Source organism: Phaseolus vulgaris, chromosome 9 (genome assembly GCF_000499845.2).
Source record: "Phaseolus vulgaris cultivar G19833 chromosome 9, P. vulgaris v2.0, whole genome shotgun sequence".
Lineage (NCBI taxonomy): Eukaryota > Viridiplantae > Streptophyta > Magnoliopsida > Fabales > Fabaceae > Phaseolus > Phaseolus vulgaris.
In genome coordinates, this window is record NC_023751.2 from 35,883,128 (window position 1) to 35,906,535 (window position 23,408).

A 23,408-nucleotide genomic window follows, 5' to 3' on the forward strand; every position below is an offset into this window, starting at 1 on the left:
CAGGGTTATACGAGTATTGTCCCTGTTGCAAAGCTTGGCCAAACCAAAATCAGCAACTTTATGGCAGAAGTTCCTGTTAAAGAGAATATTTCCTCGTTTGATGTCATAGTGGATTATGATACTCTTCATGCGGATAAGATATGTCGATAAGATATGCTAGAAATCAATTTTTAGAGACCAAGATAATTAGTTGCAATAGTAACTAAATTAGAGACCATTTTAGAAACTAAAAAAATTTGGTTTCTAAATTTTTATTTTTATTTTTTTAGCAATGACATGAATATATAAATATGAATCACTTCGGGGGTAGATCAACCCTTATACATACAAAGTCCAACATCTACCAGTAACCACCATACCAACGAACAAATACACTGCACATACTAACAACTCAAAAAACATCAAACAATCATACGTATACATTTCATAGGTTCCAAACACCAGCTGGAAATGGGGACCGGAATAGATTGGGATTTTGCAGAAATCCAAGATCAAACCTTTGCTTGCATTAGGGTACACACTTCAGACGCGTCGACCACATTCCTATTGAAAATAATAGAGTTTCTGTGAAGTCATATTTGGTTTCTAAATTAGTTTCTATTATTGTTAAATAGTTTCTAAATTGGTATCTAATTAGCAACCAAGGTTTTAACTACCAATTATTTAGTTTCTAAATTTGGTAGCATAAACTTTAGTTGCAAATTAGATATCAATTTATAAATTATTTAACAATAATAAAAATTAGTTTAGAAACCAATTTTTTCTTTTAGTTTATAAGATGATCTCTAATTTAATTACTATTGTAACTAATTATTTTAGTTTTTAAAAATTATTTTATATTTCATGATTTTCTTGCATTGAGTTGTGCCAACTTCAATCTACTCTCGCATCCACTTCTATGTTGAGAACAAATATTAATTATTTTTTTAGTTTGAATTTATTATTTTACTCCATTCTTAAAACGTATTCAACTTTTTTAAATTAGATCAGTCAAAATCTTGGCTCCGCTTATGCATTCTTAGGATTTTGTTGATAACGTTCTAAATGTGATATACATAAAGAGTCTCTTGAATACTACTAATTACTCTTAAAAGACATTCAGTAAGTATTCAATCTCCACTAAGCACTTATACAACACATTATTCAACAGTTTTAAGTCTAATGTCTTCCTAGTTTAAATAAATCAAATAGAGAAAACGTTTTTCTATCACTACCATTTACATCACTCTATAATAATTTCTGGATGGCTAAGGCTAGTCATATTGTTAAAACTATCATTACAGCATGTCTTTTTGCAGCACTTCGGAATACCTTCTGTCCCAGAAACCTCTGGAATATCCACAGACTTGTCCTTAAGGCAATCAGACTCCAAGGAAACAATGCTGGCAGCTTCTCTAGCAACAGAACCAATGACACATTTTTCAGTCTTAGATTGTTCTTGGCAACAACCAGAATCAATGGCACATTTTTCAGTCTTAGATTGTTCTTGGCAACAACCAGAACCATTATTTGTTCTGCATGCAGAGTCCTCATACATTTTTACTTTGCTTAGACACCAACCATTGCATGGTTTCACTATATGCACTTCAATAGCGACTGAGTTTCCACTGTGGTTTCCCTTGAGTGAGCTCAACTTCAAAAGTCCAGAAGATTCATTCCTTCTTGTAGTTTCTATGTGGCCGTCTTTACAACAATCTTTACCACATTTTTCAGACCCTTGGTTCTTAATGTTGTTACTTTCATTGTCAAGTAGATTCGTGGTCAAATCTTCCAAGAAGGTGCCATATTTAGAACTTGCAGATTTTCTTGCAGATTTTGGTGTCTCTTGTAAAATTAACATGCTATTGAAAATCACAAGTAAACAGGTCCCAACATCAGTCAACACAGCAAGCCAAACAATAGGGTATCCAGCAATTGCCAATGCAAGTATAGCACTCTTGAAGCCAACTGAAATAATGACATTCTCAATGAGCTTTCTAGTAGTTTTCCTTGCAAGCCGAATGGCTTCAGGTATCTTTTGGATGTCATTCGACATAAGAATTGCATTGCCTGTCTCATTTGCAAGAGCTGAACCAGATATTCCCATTGAGATACCAATGTCAGCTGTGGCTAATGCAGGAGCATCATTTATGCCATCTCCAATCATGGCTATTAGCCCATCTTTCTTCAAATTCTCAATGATCACTGCCTTTTCCGCAGGTAGAAGCTCTGCGTGTACAAGGTCTAGACCATGGTTCAACTGCAGAGAATAAGCTAATTTTTGTAAATTTTAATATGGATCATAAGAAGCAGCATTAATGGCCAAAACTGAAGCCCCTTTTTCGTTTTTTCATAACATTGTTGGTTAAATAGAGTGCATATTATTATATTGCTATGAGCATACCTGACTTTGAACATACATAGCAGCTTGACTGCTATCTCCTGTTAGCATGACAGATCTCACGCCTAACAACTTTAGCTCTTCTATTGCCTCCAAAGCACCTGATCTGCAAGTATCAACTAAGCTGAAGACTCCAACCAGAGTCGGTCCACAGTGTTCTTTCGGGGTAGAAATTTCATGGCTTTGCAATTGCAAGTGGCAATCAACTAAAAAGACGATACAATACTTCAGTGCATAAAACTATCACAAGAGATAAATATGAATAATGAAGCACAAATAGAATTGAAATAATCCTAAATTGTTACCCAAAGAGTACTTCAAGTTACAGTGTGCTTTTGAGTTTTTGAGTCTCTATTGAAGTGATAAACCAATGAATAAAGGATGCGAACTAAAGGCTAATGGCTACTGTTTAAGTGCCAGATTTTGAAGAACTGTAAGAAAATGTTGGAAATATTTGGAAAATTATTGGAGTGGTTGTGTTGTATCTAGTAAGAGGTGGCAAAATAGCAAAGAAACAACATTAGTAAAATAGGCTTTCATCTAGTATGTTCTTAGAATTATTTATAAATATGTATAGTCTATCTATGTATATAGGTTTTGATCTAGTCTCTCATATTTTTTTGTATTTTTTTCTTAATAATAATTTTTCATGTGATAGCAGATGATTGTTGTCACTTGAAGTGTTAACCTAATTAAAATATCAAGTTGCATAGTGATGCATAACATGAAAATTAATAAAAAGTCACACAACCACATTCAGATATTCAAGATTAGAAAGACTACAAGAACTACTTCTGAAACCAAACACATGGTTTTATAATCACCTCTTGCGGAGTCAGCTCTAGCACCAATTCTTCTATTGCCAATATAGATATCCTTCCCATCTATAGTACCGAAAACTCCTTCCCCAGCAAAGTTTTCAAAATTCTCCACATTTTCAGGGATTGGCCTGACAGAATGAGACATTCCGTATTCCACTAGTGAAGCTGCCATAGGATGACTTGATTTACTCTCAATACTTGAAACCCTGAAAAGTTTTCATTAAACAAATCAATTTATTCATAAAACAATTATGAACCCTCCAAACAGAGTGTATTGACATTCTTTTGTTTAATTAATAAAAGTTACCAATAGAGTAAAGTTTCAATGCTAATGTCATCAACAAATGAAAAATCTGTCACTGTGAACTCTCCTCTTGTTATTGTGCCAGTTTTATCAAAAGCCACTGTCTTAATTCCAGAAAGTGTTTCAACATAATCTCCACCTTTCAGTAGTAACCCACTTGTTGCAGCTTTTGTGAGAGCACAAAAGATTGCAACGGGAGTGGAGAGGATGAGAGCACAGGGGCATGCACTTAACAAAACCACAATTGCAAGATGGAGCCAAGGTTTTATATCAGGAACTTCTATTGCAGCTGGAACCACAGCAATGCTAGCTGAAATCAAAACAACAGCTGCAAGATAATAAAAATATCAGTATTTGCTTTCAGAATGTCGGTCTAAAGCATATTCATCCATCAAAATCTTCAAACAAAGGAAAAAGGTTTCTGAAGTATGTACTTAATACTTACCAGGAATATAGTACTTAGCAAAATTATCTATGAATCTTTGTGTTCGAGATTTTCTGCTAGAGGCCTCTTCAACAAGTTTTGACATTCTAGCCACCACTGTGTCTTTTGCCAGCACAGTAGTTTTTACACTTATATATCCTGGAATGATATACAACCGGAATTATTGAAAAAGCATTGTTTTGGTAAAAAAAAGTTGAGAGACAAAGAATAGCAAGATACTTAACCATTCACATTAATAGTTCCAGCCCATACTACTGAATCAAACTCTTTGATAACAGGTAATGATTCTCCTGTTAACATCTTTTCATCAACTTCACACTTTCCTTCCACCACGATTCCATCAAGAGGAATAGCGTCACCCGGCCTCACTGCAAGTATGGTGTCTATCTTAACATCATTGACGTCAACACGTTCCCCAGTTTCAGCAATAACAGCCTTTTGAGGAGCCATGCTAGTCAAAGAGGACATTGCAACCTTTGCCTAAAGTACAGGTTTAAAATGTCACACGTTAATATAAAATAGGTCTTATAGTGTCTGTTCAATACTTGCATAGTTATAGCACTAAGCAATAATCAGTTTTTATGAGTGTGAAGAAATAATAATTAGTTTTAAATATAATAAGATAATATACAAATAGAATAAGCTTTGAGTTAACTATCATTTTTTTTATCAGCAAGAAAAAATAAATAAATATGAACCACTTCAGGAGTGATCCAACTCTTATACACCTTGACAATTAGTTCGCAATATTCCAAGCAAAAACAATAGTCCTTTCCAAACAGCAGAAAAAATCACCTACCCAATTTAAGATAAATCACTTGTTTTTAATTGAAAACATACCAATCAAAGGATGAAGAAGACATCAATATGAAAAGGATAATTATAATCATGTACCTTGTTTCTCTATCACTTTGTAGATATAAGCTTAAACTTATAAAGCACATCATAACATATTGAATAGCAATTTTTCTTGAAGTACTAGGTGTGTGTTATACAACTTAACAGTGATTAATGCGTTTGAGAGAGAAGAAAACAGAAATTTGTCACTATCTCATAATAAGAGTATAGACAGACAAGAATCCAGATGTAGTCACCTTCGATTAAGAGCAAAGCAAGATGATAAACTTGGAATTTGGTTATGCCTCTAACAAATCCGTACAATGTTTTAAGAAATTACTCCTACTTTGCATGTAACCTGGTACTGCACGTTTGTTGGGGGAATACTCAACCATGATTAGTCATTGCCAAAGTTGTAAGAACATTAAAAAATCAAATCTACATTTAAGCCTCATAGAAGGAAGCTAGAAAGTATACAGATAAGCACATTAAAGGCACACAATTTGGCATTAATCAAGTAGGAAGAGTTACTTAATGATGTCCCAAACCTTGTGAGTTGCTCTTGTCTCAAGCCATTGAGCAATGGAGAATAAGAAGATGATGACACCAGCCTCCCAAAAATCTCTTAAAGCAGCAGTACCACACACTGCAAGGTATAAAAAGGAAACAAACATAACAAACAGGACATTCTGTCTTATGTCACACGTGTACATTTTTTCCATATAAACTATCAAGTGTTGTTATTTTCTTTGGAAAGTAAACTACAGTAGTAAAGCCTACCATTTTTGAGTGAGGAATCAGAAAAATTACAATTCAAACCAAAGTACCTGCCAATAGGACCAGAATGTTGATATTAAGAGTCAGAGCCTTAATGGATGCAATGGCCCTGAGTAGAACCTTAGGGAAGCCAATGACAACAGAACCAAGTGCCAACCATTCCAAAGGTTGATATACATATTTCAAGAAAGAAAGTGCCAGAAGCAAGCCACACACCATTGTAGTTAAATCTGGCCATTTCTTTTCATTATCAGTCTCTCCCTGTAGTCTCAAACTAGCTTCAAGCCTTGCAGCATTTAGTGCATCAGCTGACACAATCAAACAACAAAGATAGGTAAATTCTTGTGTCTATTTGAGGAAAATAAAGTAATGACTTTCTGTTCTATAAGATTTTTCCCTCATTTCGGATATTTAGGAACAGAAAATAGACTGAAGCAAAAACGTATTTTAGTGAATGCCAATGCCAATCATACATAACCTCAGCTAAAAAGTAGTTGAAGTTACAAGTAAAACGCCATGCATTTGAATAATAACCAATGAAAGTTTTATTTGATAAGTTGTAATACAAGTATTTACAATCATTATAAATACTAGGAAGATAGAAAGCTTCTCCAATTAAAATGGTTCAGTTCATGTTCATATGGTTCCCACCAATACAGGTTCTGAGAATCCTGGGAGGTTCTGACCATATCTACCAGGACTCGTTCAACTTTAAACTTCAAACCCAATTCACCATAACAAAAGATTTGTCATATAATTGCAAACAATAACTGATTGAAACCCCCCCAAATCACGTGTTCCTGTGAACTGAATTTCTGGTAACTGCGATCAAGTTTGAACAAAGCAATAAAGCGTTGTCCATATATGATACATCAACAGTAGTAATTCCCTTTGATCAGATTATGGCAGCATTAGCATATAGTAACACACCCCATGAATCCAAGCAATAAAGGAAGCTATGAACTATATCACATAAAGATTAAAGAAGCAGTCAACTTCACTCACGATCATCATAAATATCTAAATCGGTGATCCACCTCTGATACACCAATTTTTGTTAGAACCAAAGAAAAGTGAAGAGAAAAGGGTACAAAAATCACCTATTTGTGACTCAGAAATGAAGAGAACATCATGGACCACAGTGACTGTTCGTGTAGGGACTATCACTGAAACATGTTTGACTCCATGAAGAGGCTTCAGAATTCTTTCAACCAGTGTTGCTTCTGTAGCACAGCACAATCCCAACACTTCGAAGCTGCTTCTCTTCATATTTTCTGCCATCTTCTTCTTCACTAAGCGTTTCAAAATGAAGAGAGTAAAACACAAAAGTAGTTCGTGCCTTCCCAAGTAGTTGAGTCTCTCTAGTTTATTTCACAGAACGAGTAAACTCTTACTTCTAAAATATATAAGTACGTAACTTCTTGACCAAGTACATGGATATTGATATTATAACACCTTTAAAAGTTTAATCTGAATTTAAAATTTATTTAACAACATGCTTTCTGATCAAATTGTTTAATAGGATAATATATAGGTCTATTTAAAGTTTTGAATAAATTAAGTAGCGTATGAATTTAAGACATGTGAATAAAAAATTTGATTATACCCTATACTTTGTTTTAGATGGAGATGCAACCTTCAACTTTCTTGTGTGTTTAAATTTCTAGTTATTACACTAATAGAAAATAATAAAATAGAAATTAATTTAAAGAAAAAAATTATTAATTTTTATAATGACCAAATTAGATATTATTTTAATTTTAAAGACTAAAAAATAAATTATTAATATCTAAATTATTTACTAAATTGTTATTTAATTAGTTACCTAAGTTTTAGCTACCAATTATTTAAATTCTAAAGTTAGTATCTAAAAACTTTGGTATCTAATTAGATATCAATTTAAAAATTATTTATTAATAATAAAAACTAATTTAAATACTAATAATATTTTAATCTATAAAATAATATCTAATTTTATCAATATAGTAATTAATTATTTTTAGTTTATAAAAAATTTATATATAATAATTTTCTTGTTATTTAACTAGACTTTCACATAATTACCCAACTCAATATCCAACTTATGTGCATGTTAATGGCCTAACAGTTACTAAACATACATTTAGGTCTATTTATGGTTGTGCATTAGAACTTAAGAAAATAAGGGTTGACTTTGCGGGTTACAAAAATATTGGATGACCTTTTGTAACTAATAAATTATTATAAGTCTTTTATGGACCAATAAAAAAGTTGTACTTATCATCATTCTTATACAGTATGAAGATACCAATATCTTCATAAATAATGTTCAACTTTTTAAATCAGGTGCTGCAGGGATGGATATTGTCTCTATCTCCTATTCAACTTTGTTTTGAATTATTAAGATACATTCAGTTTATTTGATTCAATATTCTAAATTTATATAATTATAATTTATTCATTATTGCAGTTTTCTTAGTGGAAGAATTCAATTTTATTCAAAAACCTCAAAGTTATTACACTAAAAGAAAATCCTAAATAGTAATCAAATTTAGAACAAAAAATAATATCATTATATTAACTAAATTAGATATTAATTTAAATATTATAAAATTATTTATATCTAAAGTGGTTTGTATTATTAATAAAAAATATAAAATAGTTTATAAATTTGTATCTAAATTAACTACTTAATTTTTAGCGACTAATATTCTATATTCTAAATTAATCTCTAAAAGACAGATTTAGAATATATATAGTAGTAAGTAGCTAAAACTGTTGGAGATCTCACATCAACTAGAGATGAGAATATTTCATTGTATATAAGTGGTGCAAACCTCACCTCATAAGCCGATTTTATGAGGTTGAGTTAGGCTTATAGTTCATTTTTTTAATATGGTATCAGAGTCATTTAAAATCTATCCTAACGAATGTTTGTTGGACTTATCGTGTCACCCAAAACATTGGTAGCTAATATTTTAAAATTATTTTATAAATTTTTATTAATAATAAAAACTACTTTAAATATCAATTTAGTGTTTATAAAATAATCTATAATTTAATCAAATAATAATTAATTATTTTAGTATCTAAAATTAATTTTTATTTAATAATTTTTTTAATTATACTGTTAATTAGTACACCATATTCCAAATCACATAGAAACATCAGTGAAAGAGGCTTTGAAATTTGAGCCAAGCAGAAGGTTTCCTTCTCTTACTAGTTGGAGGTTCCATTGAATAGAATCACTGACTAACTTAGGAGTAGACACTACAAGAAAATGATCAAATAGAAACCAATTTTTAGAAACCAAAATAATTAGTTGCAATAGTAACTAAATTAGAAACCATTTTAGAAACTAAAACAAAAATTGATTTCTAAATTAGTTTCTATTATTTTCTATTATTGTTAAATAGTTTCTAAATTGGTATCTAATTAGCAACCAAGGTTTTATCTACCAATTATTTAGTTTATAAATTTAGTCTCTAAAACCTTGGTTGCTAATTAGAGACCAATTTAGAAACTATTTAACAATAATAGAAACTAATTTAGAAACCAATTTTTGTTTTAGTTTCCAAAATGGTCTCTAATTTAGTTACTATTGCAACTAATTATTTTGGTATCTAAAAAATGGTTTCTATTTCATGATTTTCTTGTAGTGAGATGTAGTGTGTTTTATAACTATAGAGAGTGAAAACTGAAAATATATTCAAAACAATGTAAACACTGCACCTCCCATTAGAGCATGGATCTAATCCTTCAACTGAAGAATGACCATATTCTTCAAAGTTTTGTTGTTGTTTTGATTCTAGATGAGTATCCAAAACAATCAATTAAATTATATCCCATCCCCAAAACGAAAATGCCTATTTCTGAAAGAGTGAATTCAAGATCAGTTAGTGACGTGGATGCCTCCATTTTGTGGTAGAGCATTTAATACATATACTTGGACATTCTCTGTCTTCGAGGTTTATTACAAGATAATAGATGTGGTCCTAGTTCTGTTTTATTGTAAATAAATAAACTATAGTACACAGTAACTGCGACTAAGGGTGGAAAAAAATTTAAATTATATAATTTAATACATAATTATCTAAATTCATATTAATTTTGACCCATTTAAATGGATTTATTTCAAATTTAAATTCATATTTTTGAATTTTAAATTCAATCCATTTAATTGGATATGGATTAGATATGAATTGGATACATTTTTGGATTATCCAAATTGTATTTTGGGTTAGATTTTGACTTGGTCTGATCGAGTTTAAGCCAAGACAATTCAGGCGCAGGTTGAGCAAAGTTGACCCAAGTCCACGTCGAGCCGAGCGGGCCCAGGCCGATGTCAAGCCGAGCGGGTCCGGAATGATGTCGAGCCAAGCGGGTCCAAGCCGATGTCGAGCCGAGGGGGCCAGGGCCGATATCTAGTCATTCGAGCTTGGGCCAATGTTGACTCGTGCGGGCCGGGACCGATGTCGAGTCGTGCGGGCCCGGGTCGATGTCTAGTCGTGCGGGCTCAGGCCGATTTTGAGTCGTTCAAGCCCGGGCCGGTGTCGAGTCGAGCGAATCCAAATCGATGTCGAAACGAGCGGGCTGAGGCCGTTGTCAAGTCGATCAGGCCCGGGCCGGTGTCGAGCAGACTGGGCTCGACCGATGTCGAGCCGTTCGGCCCAGGTTGATGTCTAGTCGTTTGGGCCCAGGCCGATGTTGAGCTGAGCAAACCCAAATCGATGTCGAAGCGAGTGGGCCCGGTCGATGTCGAGACGATCGCCGGACCAATGTCGAGACGATCGCCGGACCGATGTCGAGGCGAGCGGGCCCAGGCCGATGTCAAGGCGAGCGGGGCCCGGACCACTGTCGAGTCGACCGAGCCCGAGTCGATTTTGAGTCGACCGGTCCCGGGCCGATTTTGAGCCGACCGGGCCCAGGCCAATGTCGAGCCGAGCGGGCTCAAGCTGATGTCGAGCCAAACGGGCTCGAGTCGATGTCAACGGGCCCGAGTCGATGTCAACGGGCCCGAGCCGATGTTGAGTCGTTCGGGCCCAAGCCGATGTATAGTCGTTCGGACCCGGGCCGATGTCGGACCTGGGCCGATGTCGAGTCGTCCGGGCCCGGACCGATGTCGAGTCGTCTGGGCCGGGGTCAATGTAGAGTCGAGTTGGTATGCGTCCAGGTTGAGTCGGCTTAGGCCCAGTTCGAGCCAAGTTAGTCTCTATCCATATCAAAATAGATTTAATGTAATTGACAAAGTGAATTTAATATAATTAACAAAGTGGATTTAATATGTATTCAATCCACTTTAAATAGATTTTTAAAAAATCCAAATATATTTGATCTAGTTAAAGTGAATATGAATTTTAAATCCAATTCATCAAATCCATGCCCATCCCAGCGACAATGGACAACCAAAGTAAATTGAATTAGCCCAACAACAATGTTTTTTTTTTTGGCTGTAGTGGATTGGAGATGATGATTGTGATTGCAAGAAAGAAGGAAGAGAGAAGAATGATGGGAATAATAAAGAGTGTGATGTCATATTTAAAGTTGGAGGACACCCTTTTGGATTTGTTCGAGTCTGCACGGTCATGAAAGCTGGTACTTACTGATTTTACTAAATGGGTCTGCATCAGCAAGAAATCCCCCACCAGAGTCATTAGAGTTGTTCTTCTTCACCAATAATTTACATTCTTGGCTTCTTTTTTATGTTTTCATGCATCACTTTAGCAGGTACGAGATAACATTAGTGGTTATTATTACAAAGTAGCTTATTCTTTCATTAAATTCAATTGTTGTTCCAAATTGAAACTCTCACTAAGTTATGATGTGATCATATAAGTCAATAAAAGAAGAAGAAAGTTCTCATAAAATTTCTCAGATATCAGGGAAAAAGAGGGAAATTTATTTTTCTCAAGTTTGGATGCTTCTGTACACGCGAAGATCAATTGGCATCACTGACACCTTACCACCTTTTTTCTATGGCATCAAAACAAGGATTAGTTACTTCAATAATAATTTAACTTATATTTAGGTGAAATAAAACGGAATCCATAGTTGAAATAATTTTAAATTACAGCATCATTAATCTCCCTAATATATATCCTATTCATTATGAATGTTATGATTGTGGAAATTCTATTATGGAATAAGGACATTGTTGCATAAATTTTGTTTTACTAGCTTGTAGAACTTATCAGAGTAAATGAACTTGGCAGCAAGTTCAACAAGCAAATGAAAAAATAGATGTACTAACTGAAAGAGTTAACTTAGTTGGTGAAAGGGCTGCAAAGTTGAAGGACAGAGTAAAGTTAATGCAGCATCATGATGAATGGAATGATAAATTAGTAACACTTCTGCTTGTACAAGTCAGGTTCATTCACATTATGTACAAAAAAATTTCTCATCTACTTTTAACTCATCATTCACTCTGACGATAAATTGTTTATGTCTATGGTACATTTTACTATTTAGGATTTTTTTAAAACGTCAACTAGACCCATGCAATCATATTTCATTTTTTTTTTTGAAAAATGTTCTCTTTATGGAGATGAACCTAGAAAGCTATTGAAAGTCTTTGTCTTCTTCCTTTCTATCGGACGGTTGATGATTTGTGCTTCAGCTTCCTTTCTTGTACTTCTCACTGCTCCTTCCAATCTCAGTTGCTTAGTCACTCGGTCTCCTTGTAAATTCTGAATGTGAGTATCTGCAGAAGACACTTCGACGCTCAAGTCAACAAAGAGGGTTCGACACTCAGTTCTCAAAGCACAGTAACAAATGACGTACCTGATTCTTGAATTGTGTGCTATTTCTATTATTTTAATGGGCCTACTTGTTGGGCCGGATTAGTAAGGTGTATCGCACTTGTATTGCCAAACTTTTAATGACGGATTAGCTTCAGTGACCTTGATTAAACGTAATTGGACCAAAGCGGCGTGGATCCTTCGGTCGGCCTAATTATGGAAGTCGGGACATGATTTTTACCTTTCGACTCTTACCACTAAAAAAAAAACTTAAATAAAAAATAAATTTAAAGGATACTTCAATCCAATTGATGAATTTTCTGGATTCACCAGCCAGTTATCCTGATATTTTTTTCAATGTTGAAGATCTACGCTATAGTAAAATGATGCAGAGTCTATGTTATTTTTTTATTTTTTTTATCAGCAATGAATAAATAAAATTAAAGGGGATACTTCAGGGGTATCCCAACCCATATACAGTAACCAGAAGTGGACTTCCTATATCATCCACAAGCGAAACTCACCTTTATGGTTGGAGCAGAACAACCTTAAAGTGAGAAAACCCTACCCAAAAAAATAACCAACATCGGCGACCACCGATTACACATATGGTGGACGCCGCTTCATCGATCGACGATCATGTTGACCTATGGAGATCACCGCTTCATCAACCGGCGATCATGTTGATCTTTGCATACCTACAGCGACCACCGACTACGCACATGGAGATCGTCGTTTCATCGATCGGCGATCATGTTGACCTTGTATAACTTCAGCAACCTCCGACTACACACATATGGAGAACGCCGCTTCTTCGATCGGCGATCATGTTGACAGAACGCCGCTTCATCAACCGGCGATCATGTTGACCTTTGCATACCTTAGGCGACCACCGACTACACACGCATGGAGATCGCCTTTTTCGACGACCACCGACTATGCACACATGGAGATCGCCGTTTCATGTTGACCCTTGCATACCTTCGACGACCACCGACTACGCCCGCGTGGAGATCGTCGGTTCATCGAACGGCGATCATGTTGACCTTGTATAACTTCGGCGATCATGACGGAATTTGCCTCATACAAACCTTGTTGGATTTGGATCTGCTCACATCAGTAAATACCTAGAGCATATCATGGCCCTTCTTGCAAGACTCTATGTTATATCTTCACATCTTATATAGCAGTAGGAGGAAATTAAATAAGGATATCATTATGTATTTTCTGTTAATTCTTTTTAATTCTGATCTGGAGGTAGTCTTAGCTGGGATGGTATGCTTTGTAGTTTTTTAAGGTTCTATATCCTCATTTTTTTTTTTTATTGGAGTATCTCTTGAATGTTTTAATTTTTTTTTTTGACAAAATAAAAATCAAATCAATTTAATACAATTATTTTAAACAAAACTTGAAAGGTTTACGTTGTGATATTTTTGTTTAAAATTCTCTTACTTTCTAAACAAATTAAAGGCATGTTTGGGGACAAGTTAAACAATAAACAAATTAGAGGCATGTTTGGGGCAAGTTAAACAACCACATAATAGAGGCATGTTTGGGGGCAAGTTAAACAACCACATATTATTATGCATGCAATATTTTATTAAGCAACTCCACTTTCAACCTATATTATATTTGCTGTTCAAATGTAAAGTGGAAGATATAATAATTTTTTTGGTAAAAAATATTAAATAGTTTTAATATATAAGCTTTTGGAAATTATTGATGCTTAAATAGTTTTTTTGTGATGATTAGTACTTATATAAATATACCAGCCAATATAATTTTTGAACAGAATCTTTGTTCCTGACTGTCATAATTTATTCCTTGGATGCATATGTCTGTACCAGATTCATTTATTGGATAATATTTATTATAAATTATATTATTTATTATAGTATTATAAATTTATTGTACATGTTGTTTGGTTTTCACTGGGATGTGATGTTGCTAGACCACACTACCTAACCTTTTTATGAACCTCCAGCTGTGAGCAAAGAAATATGTATGAAAAAACATTATTACAAACCTGAATTTATTTTTCATATATTTTATTTATTAATAAAAAAATTATATTTTATGAATTTTTTATGAAAATTGGAAAGAAAATAAATTTTCTACTAATTTTAATGTGAATTATAAAAGTTTCATAAAATATTTAGAAAGAAGTTTCACCAAATACTTTAGAAGTAATTTACGTCCACAATTTCTTTTATATTTTTTCCCTTTTTTTAAGCTGTGAGAAAATTATGTGTATCCAAGTAATTAGATAGTGTGAAATAGTGTTTTTTTTATCTTAATGATATTTCTTTATAAACCTCTCAAAATAACAACCAATACTGAAAAAATATACAAAAAAAGTTATTAAAAAAGTCTTATTATTTGCAATTATTATTTTATTTTCAATCATCATCCATTTTTTATTATTTATAAATAACATCTGAGTGATTGTTGCAACTCCAATATAAAATAAAAGATCATCTTCTTCCTCCCACTCCATTATAAACTTGTTTCTTACTTAAGAACAAACATAAATAGGTTAGGAATTGCAGGTGGCTGGGCCATTCACCATATGAATCACTGCCCATGCACTATTATATCAAACTTCCAGGTTGAGTTGTATATTTGTTGGCATATAGTACATGTTGGATCCACTCAAATTATGTTCTATCTCTTTATATATCTTTATATATATAGAGAGTTTTTGGTATAAAATGTTTATATATATATATATAATTTTATTTTTTATCAAGAAAAAAAAAAAAAAAAATGTGACATTCTTAAAATGTGGTCTAACTTTTATACAGAATATAAAGAAAAACACTTCATTCTCCGAACACATCAAACCATACATAAAACCTCGGTATTATTATTGACAAAACCAAATAGCAAAGTCCTACTTCATCCAACTGCTTCAAAAGCTCCCTAAAAAATAAAATAGACACCATTCCGCCGTTTTAAAAATATTTTTTAATGGAAAACATACATAAATGTGATTCTAAGATAAAAAAAAACACATAAATCAGCTTTAAATAAATTATGAAATTTGTGTGTGACATGTTATATTAAAAAAAAATATCACTTTTTCAATGTATTCAATGTAAGGACTTGTTGATAATACTTGAATATTTTCTTTAATAACAATTGTTATCTTTTGGTTAAATGCTTCGTTGTTATTTCTTTTTTAATGACCATGCAATGACATGTTTCTGCATCTGACATTCATATTGTATTTATTATTTTATTTACAAGGAAGAAGGTGCAGGGTCAAAATTAAGCCAAGTAATTAAGTTGGATAATGATAAATATTTGACATCCACAACAGAAAAGAAAGAAAGACTAAGAAGTTATATAGATTGATTAAAAAAGAACAGAAGAGGCCCAAGAGAGGGTTATCTGCACCTTTATATTTATGTAACAGTATATGCATATATCTACAGATAGTTCAAAGTTGTACCTATAATATAACTCGTTAACCCTAAGTACTTCCAACTGAGTCAGGTAGTGACATTGAAAAGGAACTGTCATATGCATATTCCAGATCCTCAAGACCCCATAGCTCCACCTCTTCTTCTTTCTCCTCTGCCATTTCCCACTTCTCTTTATCCATCTCCCACTCCTCCATTACCTCCAGTACCTGTCACACACCCAACAATCAAAATAGTTATATCATCACATAAACATATCCTAACATATCCTGGTGGGTGGCATCAGAATTTAAATGAATTTTAAATCTAACTCAACGAGATTTGTGTTTATTTATATAGTATTATGAAATGTTTTGATTTTTTAGTGGAGTTCAGATATTATGAAATGTTTTAATTTTTAGTGGAAGAAGGATATCCAACTTAATAAATCATATATCTAAATGTTAAAAGCTACCTAATGGAACTTCTTCTGTGTTCTTCATCTTACTGTCTTAAGAATCAATCATCACAACACGAGTGGACTCATGAAATCGATCTCTATCTTTTGGGTTAAATAGTGATCTATCTGAGTTTGAACTCTTTAGAGCTATTGTAGAATGAGATCATTGCTAACATGTCCGAAAATTCATTCTAGCTCCAGACAACTTACACTGAGGCCTTCAAATATTCAAGAGAATAACTACAATTTTGGGAATCACGCGAACAAAGAAAAGGTGCAGTTGCAGACTTGCAGTACCACTACATGAGATTTGTAATGGGATAGCAGTTGTATTAATTTGAGTAGTAACAAAATTAATTTCTGGAAATTAATGCATGAAAGTAAGCTGCTATGGAGCAGTTATTTGTTCAAAGTTTTAATTGCAGAAAGAGACTTAGATAAATTTTGTTGTAAAAAGGAGGGGGGGACCAGTCACAGTCACAGACACAGACTATTCTACCTATAAAGCATTACATAATACATAACAATTATATAGTTTTATAAACATTTAATAGTGTTACTTATACAATGCCGTGGTGGTTACACCAGTTGCAGTTATTATCCTAGTCTGAACTAAACAAAGTTATTGATTAGTTTCCATAGAAAAAAAATAATGGTGATTACCTGTTAAACAACAAGTTAGTCTCATGAATAAGAGTGACTAAGAAAAGAAATCAATATTAAAATGTTATCAGCCCCAGACACCAGTAATTGTCACATTATAACGTTGAAATTGAGAATCAGAGCCAAATCTTTCCATTGACTTGAACACTCTATGCCAAAAGACAAAGATAATCCAACTCTAACCAGATAAATAAAAAAATATAATTAGAATACACTGATATTCATTTTTAGTCTGCATTTATAAAACAAAGAACATATACTTATTTTCATAAAAATGGAAGCAAAACAGCATACATCTAATAGTGTATTTATTTTTAAGTTGAAACTAGCATTCATTCTACTTGAATCCTCTAATATTTTTTCTAGTTACATTCAACTTCATAGAAAGTTGTAAAAGCCTGAATGCATGCAAACAACCTTTAACAAATTTTCAATGATGAGAAACAAAAGGGAATTTAGTTTTAGGATTAAAATGACCTTTACAAAGACTAAACCATATGCAACCTATTAAAATTTGTTTGGCTTCATAATCATAAAGTGATACCAAAGTTGAGCAACAAATGTGTTTGAGGTACCTCACTCATGGTAGGTCTGCAAGTTGCAGATGCCCGAATGCACAGGGAGGCTGCAAAGGCAACTCTATTAAACTGTGTCACATCATAAGCCCCTCCAAGCCTTGGATCTACCACCTTTTCTATCTCCCCTTTGTTTAGTATTGGTTTAGCCTACATATCAAGTCATAATAGCACATACTTATTTGCTCCCAAAATGTTTAAACATTGTAACACTAAACAAGGTCGCCATTGGTCTAGCCTAAATCTAGACCAACCAAACCAAATGTGGGGTTTTGCATAAAACACAGCAGTTAGAATTAAGTGCTTAAATAGAAAGAGTTTCAACATCAAAGGTCAATAGGGATGATACCCAGCTGTGCACACTTTGGTGAGACCCATCCACTGGTTTCCTTCCAGAGAGGATTTCAAGCAAGAACACACCAAAGGCAAATACATCTGTCTTCTCATCCACAACTCCATGCATATAGTACTCTGGTGCCAAATGCCTACAAAACATAATAACAAATTCCCATTTAAAAACCAACTACATACATAGATATAATACTATATTTATATGATGGGAAATTGGCAATCACAGAAGGGAAATAGAAAAGAAGGGTACCCAAATGTCCCTTCTATTGGGGCTATTGAATGGTGAGTCCACTGAGATGGAAGCCACCTTGCTAGTCCAAAATCAGATATCTACCACAATTAAATTTAAAAGGAAGAGTAAAGCTATCAAAATTGGTGAGACACAGATTGAAGTAATGAACACAAGTAGAGTACAAATTGAAGAACCTTTGGTTCAAAATCTGCTGTTAACAAAACGTTTGAGGACTTGATGTCCCTGTGAATTATCCTCCTCTTGCAGCCTTTGTGCAAATAATGAAGACCACGTGCAGTCCCAAGAGCTATCTTATACCTTGTTTTCCAATCTAAAGGAGGCAAGTTCTCATCTACATGGAAAATCCACACACTAATTAATAAGATCCTTTCTTTTTTTCTTTTCTGCAGCCCAAAACACAGATGTTAGTAATGTACCGTGAATAACAGAAGCAACAGAGCCAACGGTGGATAGCTCAAAAACGAGGTAAAGTCCATTGTCAATACAACACCCCAGAAGAGGCAACACGTTGGCATGGCGCACGTGACCAATTGTTCCAATCTCTATCAGAAACTCCTTCTCCTTCCTCTCGTCAGTTGAAGTTCTGGTGAGCCTCTTCACCGCAACTTCCTCACCACCACGCAACGTGCCCTTATAAACCTCTGCATACCCTCCTCTCCCAACCAAATTCCCTACAAAACAAGAAAAAAAAAGTCAAAACAAAGAAGCTTAGTATATCAAACAAAAAAGATAGACTGAGATCAAAGCTTTAAACAAAGGTCTTCATTTAGCCAACTTCAAGGCTTTTAGATTTTAGAGTTTCTAAGATTGCAACATGTCTGCAATTTTTCATAATACTTTTTTTCCAATGGACATAGTCCACACAATATCGTAAGGCCACAAGACATCAAGGCTTTCAGAGTTACTTTACCCCAACATGTTTACAATTTCCATGATATCAGTGATGAAAATGTAACCGTAGCTTAACTGCACCTGCAACTTGAAACCTTGAGGGAGACTAACTGAAAGTACCTGAGCTAAAACCATTGGTGGCATCAAACAACTCTTTAAAGGAGAAGCATTTCCAAGAGGGTCTTGGAGGGTGCTCTTCACATGAAGGAACCACCAACCCCACATCGTTTTCTTCCCCAAACCCGCGTTTTCCAAACGAGAAAAGCCTCTTCAAGCTGTGGCTCCCAATATACTTCATTGCAATAAGCACCAAACAGGGGACTCTGTTTTCACGCAGAGCAGAAACAGGGAGCACAAGTTTTTGTTGTTGTGACGTGAAAGAGAAGAACAACGTAGGGTTCTGAGAGTGAAGAGAGAATGAAAAATTGCTTGGAAGAGAGAATAAGTGCAGTGCATGTGTAATATGGAGTTCGTTAGCTACTACTAAATGCGCTGTCTCGGATAAACAGGGAATGACAGAGCTTTTTTTTTCTTTTTCATGACGTATATGGCAGCAGAAACTAACAGATCTGACACATTAGAACAAAACAAACAATATTGCTACACCCAACAAAAACAACTGCTACTAGGTATTCTTAAAAAATCAAAAATTATAAAAATATGTTCTTAAATATTTTAGGCAATCTAAGTCAAGATTACTATTTATTATATCAATAAATTTTATTTTCAATTTTCAAAACTATGTTTATGTAATTTCTATTTGATTATTTATAAATTAAAAATACCCAAAAGTAAATACTAAATTTATCAGTATAAAATGTATACACTTTGATCATATTTGACTTATTAATTATTATTATTACTCGACCCATTACTTCAAACTTATTTTAACTGTAATTTTTAATAAAATATTTGATATTTATTAATTTGTCTATGAGTATTTTAAGAAATTAATTATTAAGAAATAAAACTAACCAAATAATAATAATTTCTTTGCCACTTGCCAATTTCTTTTTATGATTCTTCTTTTATTTCTCAAATTGAAAAAAAAAATTATGGGATTAACAAAAATAACAAGTAAGAAAATAAATAAAATATTTTTATTAATAGTGATAGGTTCTACATGTTCTCATAATGGACTAATCTTTCACTCTATCCTTCAATAAAAAAATACAAAAATAAGATTGAAAGAAAAAAGTTTATTAATTTTGAAAAGTTTTATACATTACAAAGAAAAACTACATTTATTCAAAATAAATATCTCTCACAAATAATTAATATAATTCTCCCTTAATTTTTTTCTTAAATATCCTTTTATGATGGAAGGAATAAGGGTTTACAAGGAAAGCAATAAGACATTTAGTTTATTTGATTGTAATAGTATCATTGTTTTTTATTAACTAGTGTTATCATTAATACAATTTAAAAAAATATATTTATAACTCAGCTTATTTACTTAAGCAAAAAGTATTAGATATTTTGAATTTTTTACTATATGAAATACGTATCATGTTAAGTAACTTTATTATAACAAAAACACGTTTTATGTAAACATTTTTACATATTTCTAAATAACATATTCATGTTATATCCGTTTAACTGTGCTATGGCACTTTCTTCAGAGTTCAGATTCCATTAGGGAATAATGACGAGCCCAGTTTCGTGTTTCTCTCTATTTGAGGAGAAAGATTCATTTATTGCTTAATTATTAAAAATTTAATCTAACATTGAGAACTGAAATTGTTGTCTTTTAATTTATGATTACGTACTTATATATGGCTAAGCATAATGATTTAAGAATATAAATAAATTTCTCCAACTTAAGAAGGTAAATTTTCTGATAGTAGAGCCATGTTGCTGCAAATATGGTAATAAAGTTGTGATTTGTAAAAAAAGTGAGAGATTCTTATTCCATTAATTAGTTCATCAATTAGTGATGTAATTTTCTTACCTTTAAACTCAGTTCTTTATGCTTTTCTTTTTCTTCTTCTCTTTTTTGAGCATTAACTTCAAATTTCAAAATCTCAATTCATATTCATGGTTTTTTAGAAAGAAAATGGAAGGATAATTTGGAGGGAAACTTCATTTTCGTATCAAATTTTCATTTTCGTATCAAATTTTCATTTTCATTAGTGAACTGTGTCATATTTATTAGAGATGTAAATGCGAGTCTCTCTGTATTCTGTCTAGGAAAAAGTGACAATGAGTTAATTTTCTTCTACATGTATTATTTCATATGTTTTTTTTCACTAGTTTTTATTTTATTTTATTAAGACATATTTCACAATTTTTCATAAAAAATGATAGGAAACAAATAAATAAATAAATAAAATTGATTCAACCTCCTCATAGATTTACATGCATAAATTAATTTGAAAAGCTTCTCGTATATTTTTTAAATTTTTAGATTATATTTAAACTAACTTTAATATAAAAGTGTGTTTTATTGTTTCTTATTTTTTAACAGAAGTTGTTCTTGAGGAAGATTAGTCTTAAAAGTAGTTTGTTTTATCTACAATAAATATTCACAGTGCTTTTATTCAGCATTATTTGGTTAGGTTTTGTCATATGTTCTTAAAGTTTCAACTGAATCTGGACTGAAGCACATGGAACAGTTTCATGCTGAATCTACACAAAACCCAAATTAATTATCTACACTTGTAAGCTTTTGAAAAACACCATATTAATATTTATAATTAAAAAATTCAATGCATAATTATCTAAATACAATTTTATATATTTAGAATAACACACACTACTTGTATTAAATATTTTAATATTATTTTATTGACTAGTGCCTAAGAAGAGTGGTAATTATTAGAAAAAAGCTTTAGCCCTCTCAATTTTTTTTTATTTATGAGTTTGTAAAAGAGAAGTGTATCATATTAAAAATGTAATTTAGATGGTTGATAGTGGTATTATATATTGACTAATAATAGAGCAGTGTGGGAAAACACTAAAGGAGAAAAAAATATTAAAAATGTCCATGCAAAAGAAAAACTTGCAAAAGTGCATAATCATGGAATAAATTATGTAATCAATGATTTGTTATATATATATTTGTACAGTCTATGATCTATAAATAATTTATTTCTTCAGTGCAAGCATGCACATAGAAAGGTGTTATCATAGTTTATCATTGGCACTAAGAAAAGTCTTGTGATATTAAAACAAAATAGTTTATCTCATCTGTGGGGATAATCTCTCTCTTTAACTTATATGAATATTTTATGTTATTGAATAATTATTATAAACTAGAAATTAATTAATTGTTTGAACTTTGAACTTCTCACAGATAAATTTCTTGATGTATAACAGATGTAGGAATAATGAACGATTACTTTGGATAATGATTTGGTGGTTTTGGTAAACTGTGTATTTATTATAAACACATCCTTTTTAGATAATATTTTTTTATAAAACCACACCAAAATATTTTGTCTGGATGCAGTAGTAAGCATGGCATACAGAGACAAGTGGATGCACCAAAAGACATGAACATGCTCAAAGGCTAAAAGTTCTCACATCATTAACCCTAATATAATACATTAATTAAACCCCCACCTCTTGACCTTTGAATAAATTATTCACTTGCTTAATGATAGCCCTTTCTCTAATTTCTCATTTTAAGGCAAAGAAGTTGAGTTATACCTTTCCAATATGGTGTAATACTTTTTTCCATATATCTAAAATATTATTGTTGTTATTTTTTATTTTTTTGGATATTATTATGATTATTAATAAAGTTTTGAGCTTCTTTAAAATTTTATGTTAGGAATACATCCACTATCAATAATACAAAATATAACATTCATGGCACTTATTAAGAATAGTTGTTGAATATGATGGGATGACAATTATATTTTTTTACAGCTACTTTAAAATTATTGTTGTTGTTTTTTATTTTGATGAGGGGTCTTTTTCGAATTATTATTATTTTTACCAACATATTATTTATTTAGTGGAAATGTAGAGTTGAATTTAAAATTAATATCTATCAATATTATTTTATATTTTGATGATTTTTTTTTTTTAAAATAAAAGTTTTCATGTTAGGTATCACTATGCAACTTAAGATCTCAGTTAGGCTGACACCTCAAATAACAACAAACATTTGTTATCCATGAAAAAGTATTATTAAAAAAAAGAAAATACAAAAATACGGAAAATTAGACCAAAATCTATATGTTAACAAAAACGATACATAAGTAAACTATACATATTCATAAAGAATTCTAAGATCAGACAAGATGGAAGCCTTATATTTTGATGAATTGAGTATGAGAGAATATAGTAAAATTATTCACTTTAAGGATTTGGGTTTGCATATATATTATTTTGTTCATATACAAGTGGTAAATTATAATTTTTATTAATTATACCATTGTTATATAATGTGAGAGATTATAAGAATGTGAATTTTCATCACTAATAAAACGAGTGTCTGATATTATTTTAATTATAAAACCCTAAAAAATTCAATTGTTTAAATTTTTCAAAGTTCATATTTTAAATGTTATTATACAGAAAT

The 23,408-nt window shown here is 32.2% G+C and overlaps 2 protein-coding genes across 3 annotated transcripts; both read right to left on the reverse strand.

Moving 5' to 3' along the window:
* Nucleotides 1–1,081: 1,081 nt before the first annotated feature.
* Nucleotides 1,082–6,983, reverse strand: LOC137821441 (putative inactive cadmium/zinc-transporting ATPase HMA3). Its single transcript, XM_068626035.1, has 9 exons — nt 6,665–6,983; nt 5,615–5,872; nt 5,336–5,433; nt 4,175–4,430; nt 3,951–4,088; nt 3,509–3,833; nt 3,205–3,407; nt 2,384–2,586; nt 1,082–2,239 (listed from the first exon to the last, which is right to left on the reverse strand). The coding sequence occupies exons 1-9, from the start codon at nt 6,843–6,845 to the stop codon at nt 1,223–1,225; spliced, it is 2,679 nt and encodes an 892-aa protein (XP_068482136.1). The 5' UTR covers nt 6,846–6,983; the 3' UTR covers nt 1,082–1,222.
* An 8,650-nt stretch (nt 6,984–15,633) lies between these two features.
* LOC137821442 (probable receptor-like serine/threonine-protein kinase At5g57670) lies at nt 15,634–19,431 on the reverse strand. 2 transcript variants are annotated; one of them, XM_068626037.1, is made up of 7 exons: nt 18,998–19,431; nt 18,403–18,657; nt 18,160–18,317; nt 17,984–18,063; nt 17,732–17,867; nt 17,379–17,532; nt 15,634–15,910 (listed from the first exon to the last, which is right to left on the reverse strand). In XM_068626037.1, the coding sequence occupies exons 1-7, from the start codon at nt 19,173–19,175 to the stop codon at nt 15,756–15,758; spliced, it is 1,116 nt and encodes a 371-aa protein (XP_068482138.1). In that variant the 5' UTR covers nt 19,176–19,431; the 3' UTR covers nt 15,634–15,755. The 2 variants fall into 2 exon arrangements, with proteins under 2 accessions (XP_068482138.1, XP_068482137.1); XM_068626036.1 differs by having other exon boundaries at nt 15,634–15,914; nt 17,383–17,532; nt 18,998–19,418.
* Between the last annotated feature and the right edge of the window lie 3,977 nt (nt 19,432–23,408).

Bases quoted from the DNA above. Each gene is read 5' to 3' on its own strand.
- LOC137821441 (XM_068626035.1), bottom strand. From the start codon at position 6,845: ATGGCAGAAAATATGAAGAGAAGCAGCTTCGAAGTGTTGGGATTGTGC. The intron at 5,873-6,664 runs GTGATTTTTGTA...TGATTGTGTCAG, and splicing joins CATTTCTGAGTCACAAATAG to CTGATGCACTAAATGCTGCA. The intron at 3,834-3,950 runs GTAAGTATTAAG...ATTATCTTGCAG, and splicing joins TGCTAAGTACTATATTCCTG to CTGTTGTTTTGATTTCAGCT.
- LOC137821442 (XM_068626037.1), bottom strand. From the start codon at position 19,175: ATGAAGTATATTGGGAGCCACAGCTTGAAGAGGCTTTTCTCGTTTGGA. The intron at 18,658-18,997 runs GTACTTTCAGTT...CTTGTTTTGTAG, and splicing joins CACCAATGGTTTTAGCTCAG to GGAATTTGGTTGGGAGAGGA. The intron at 17,533-17,731 runs GTATCATCCCTA...CTTGATATGTAG, and splicing joins ACCAAAGTGTGCACAGCTGG to GCTAAACCAATACTAAACAA.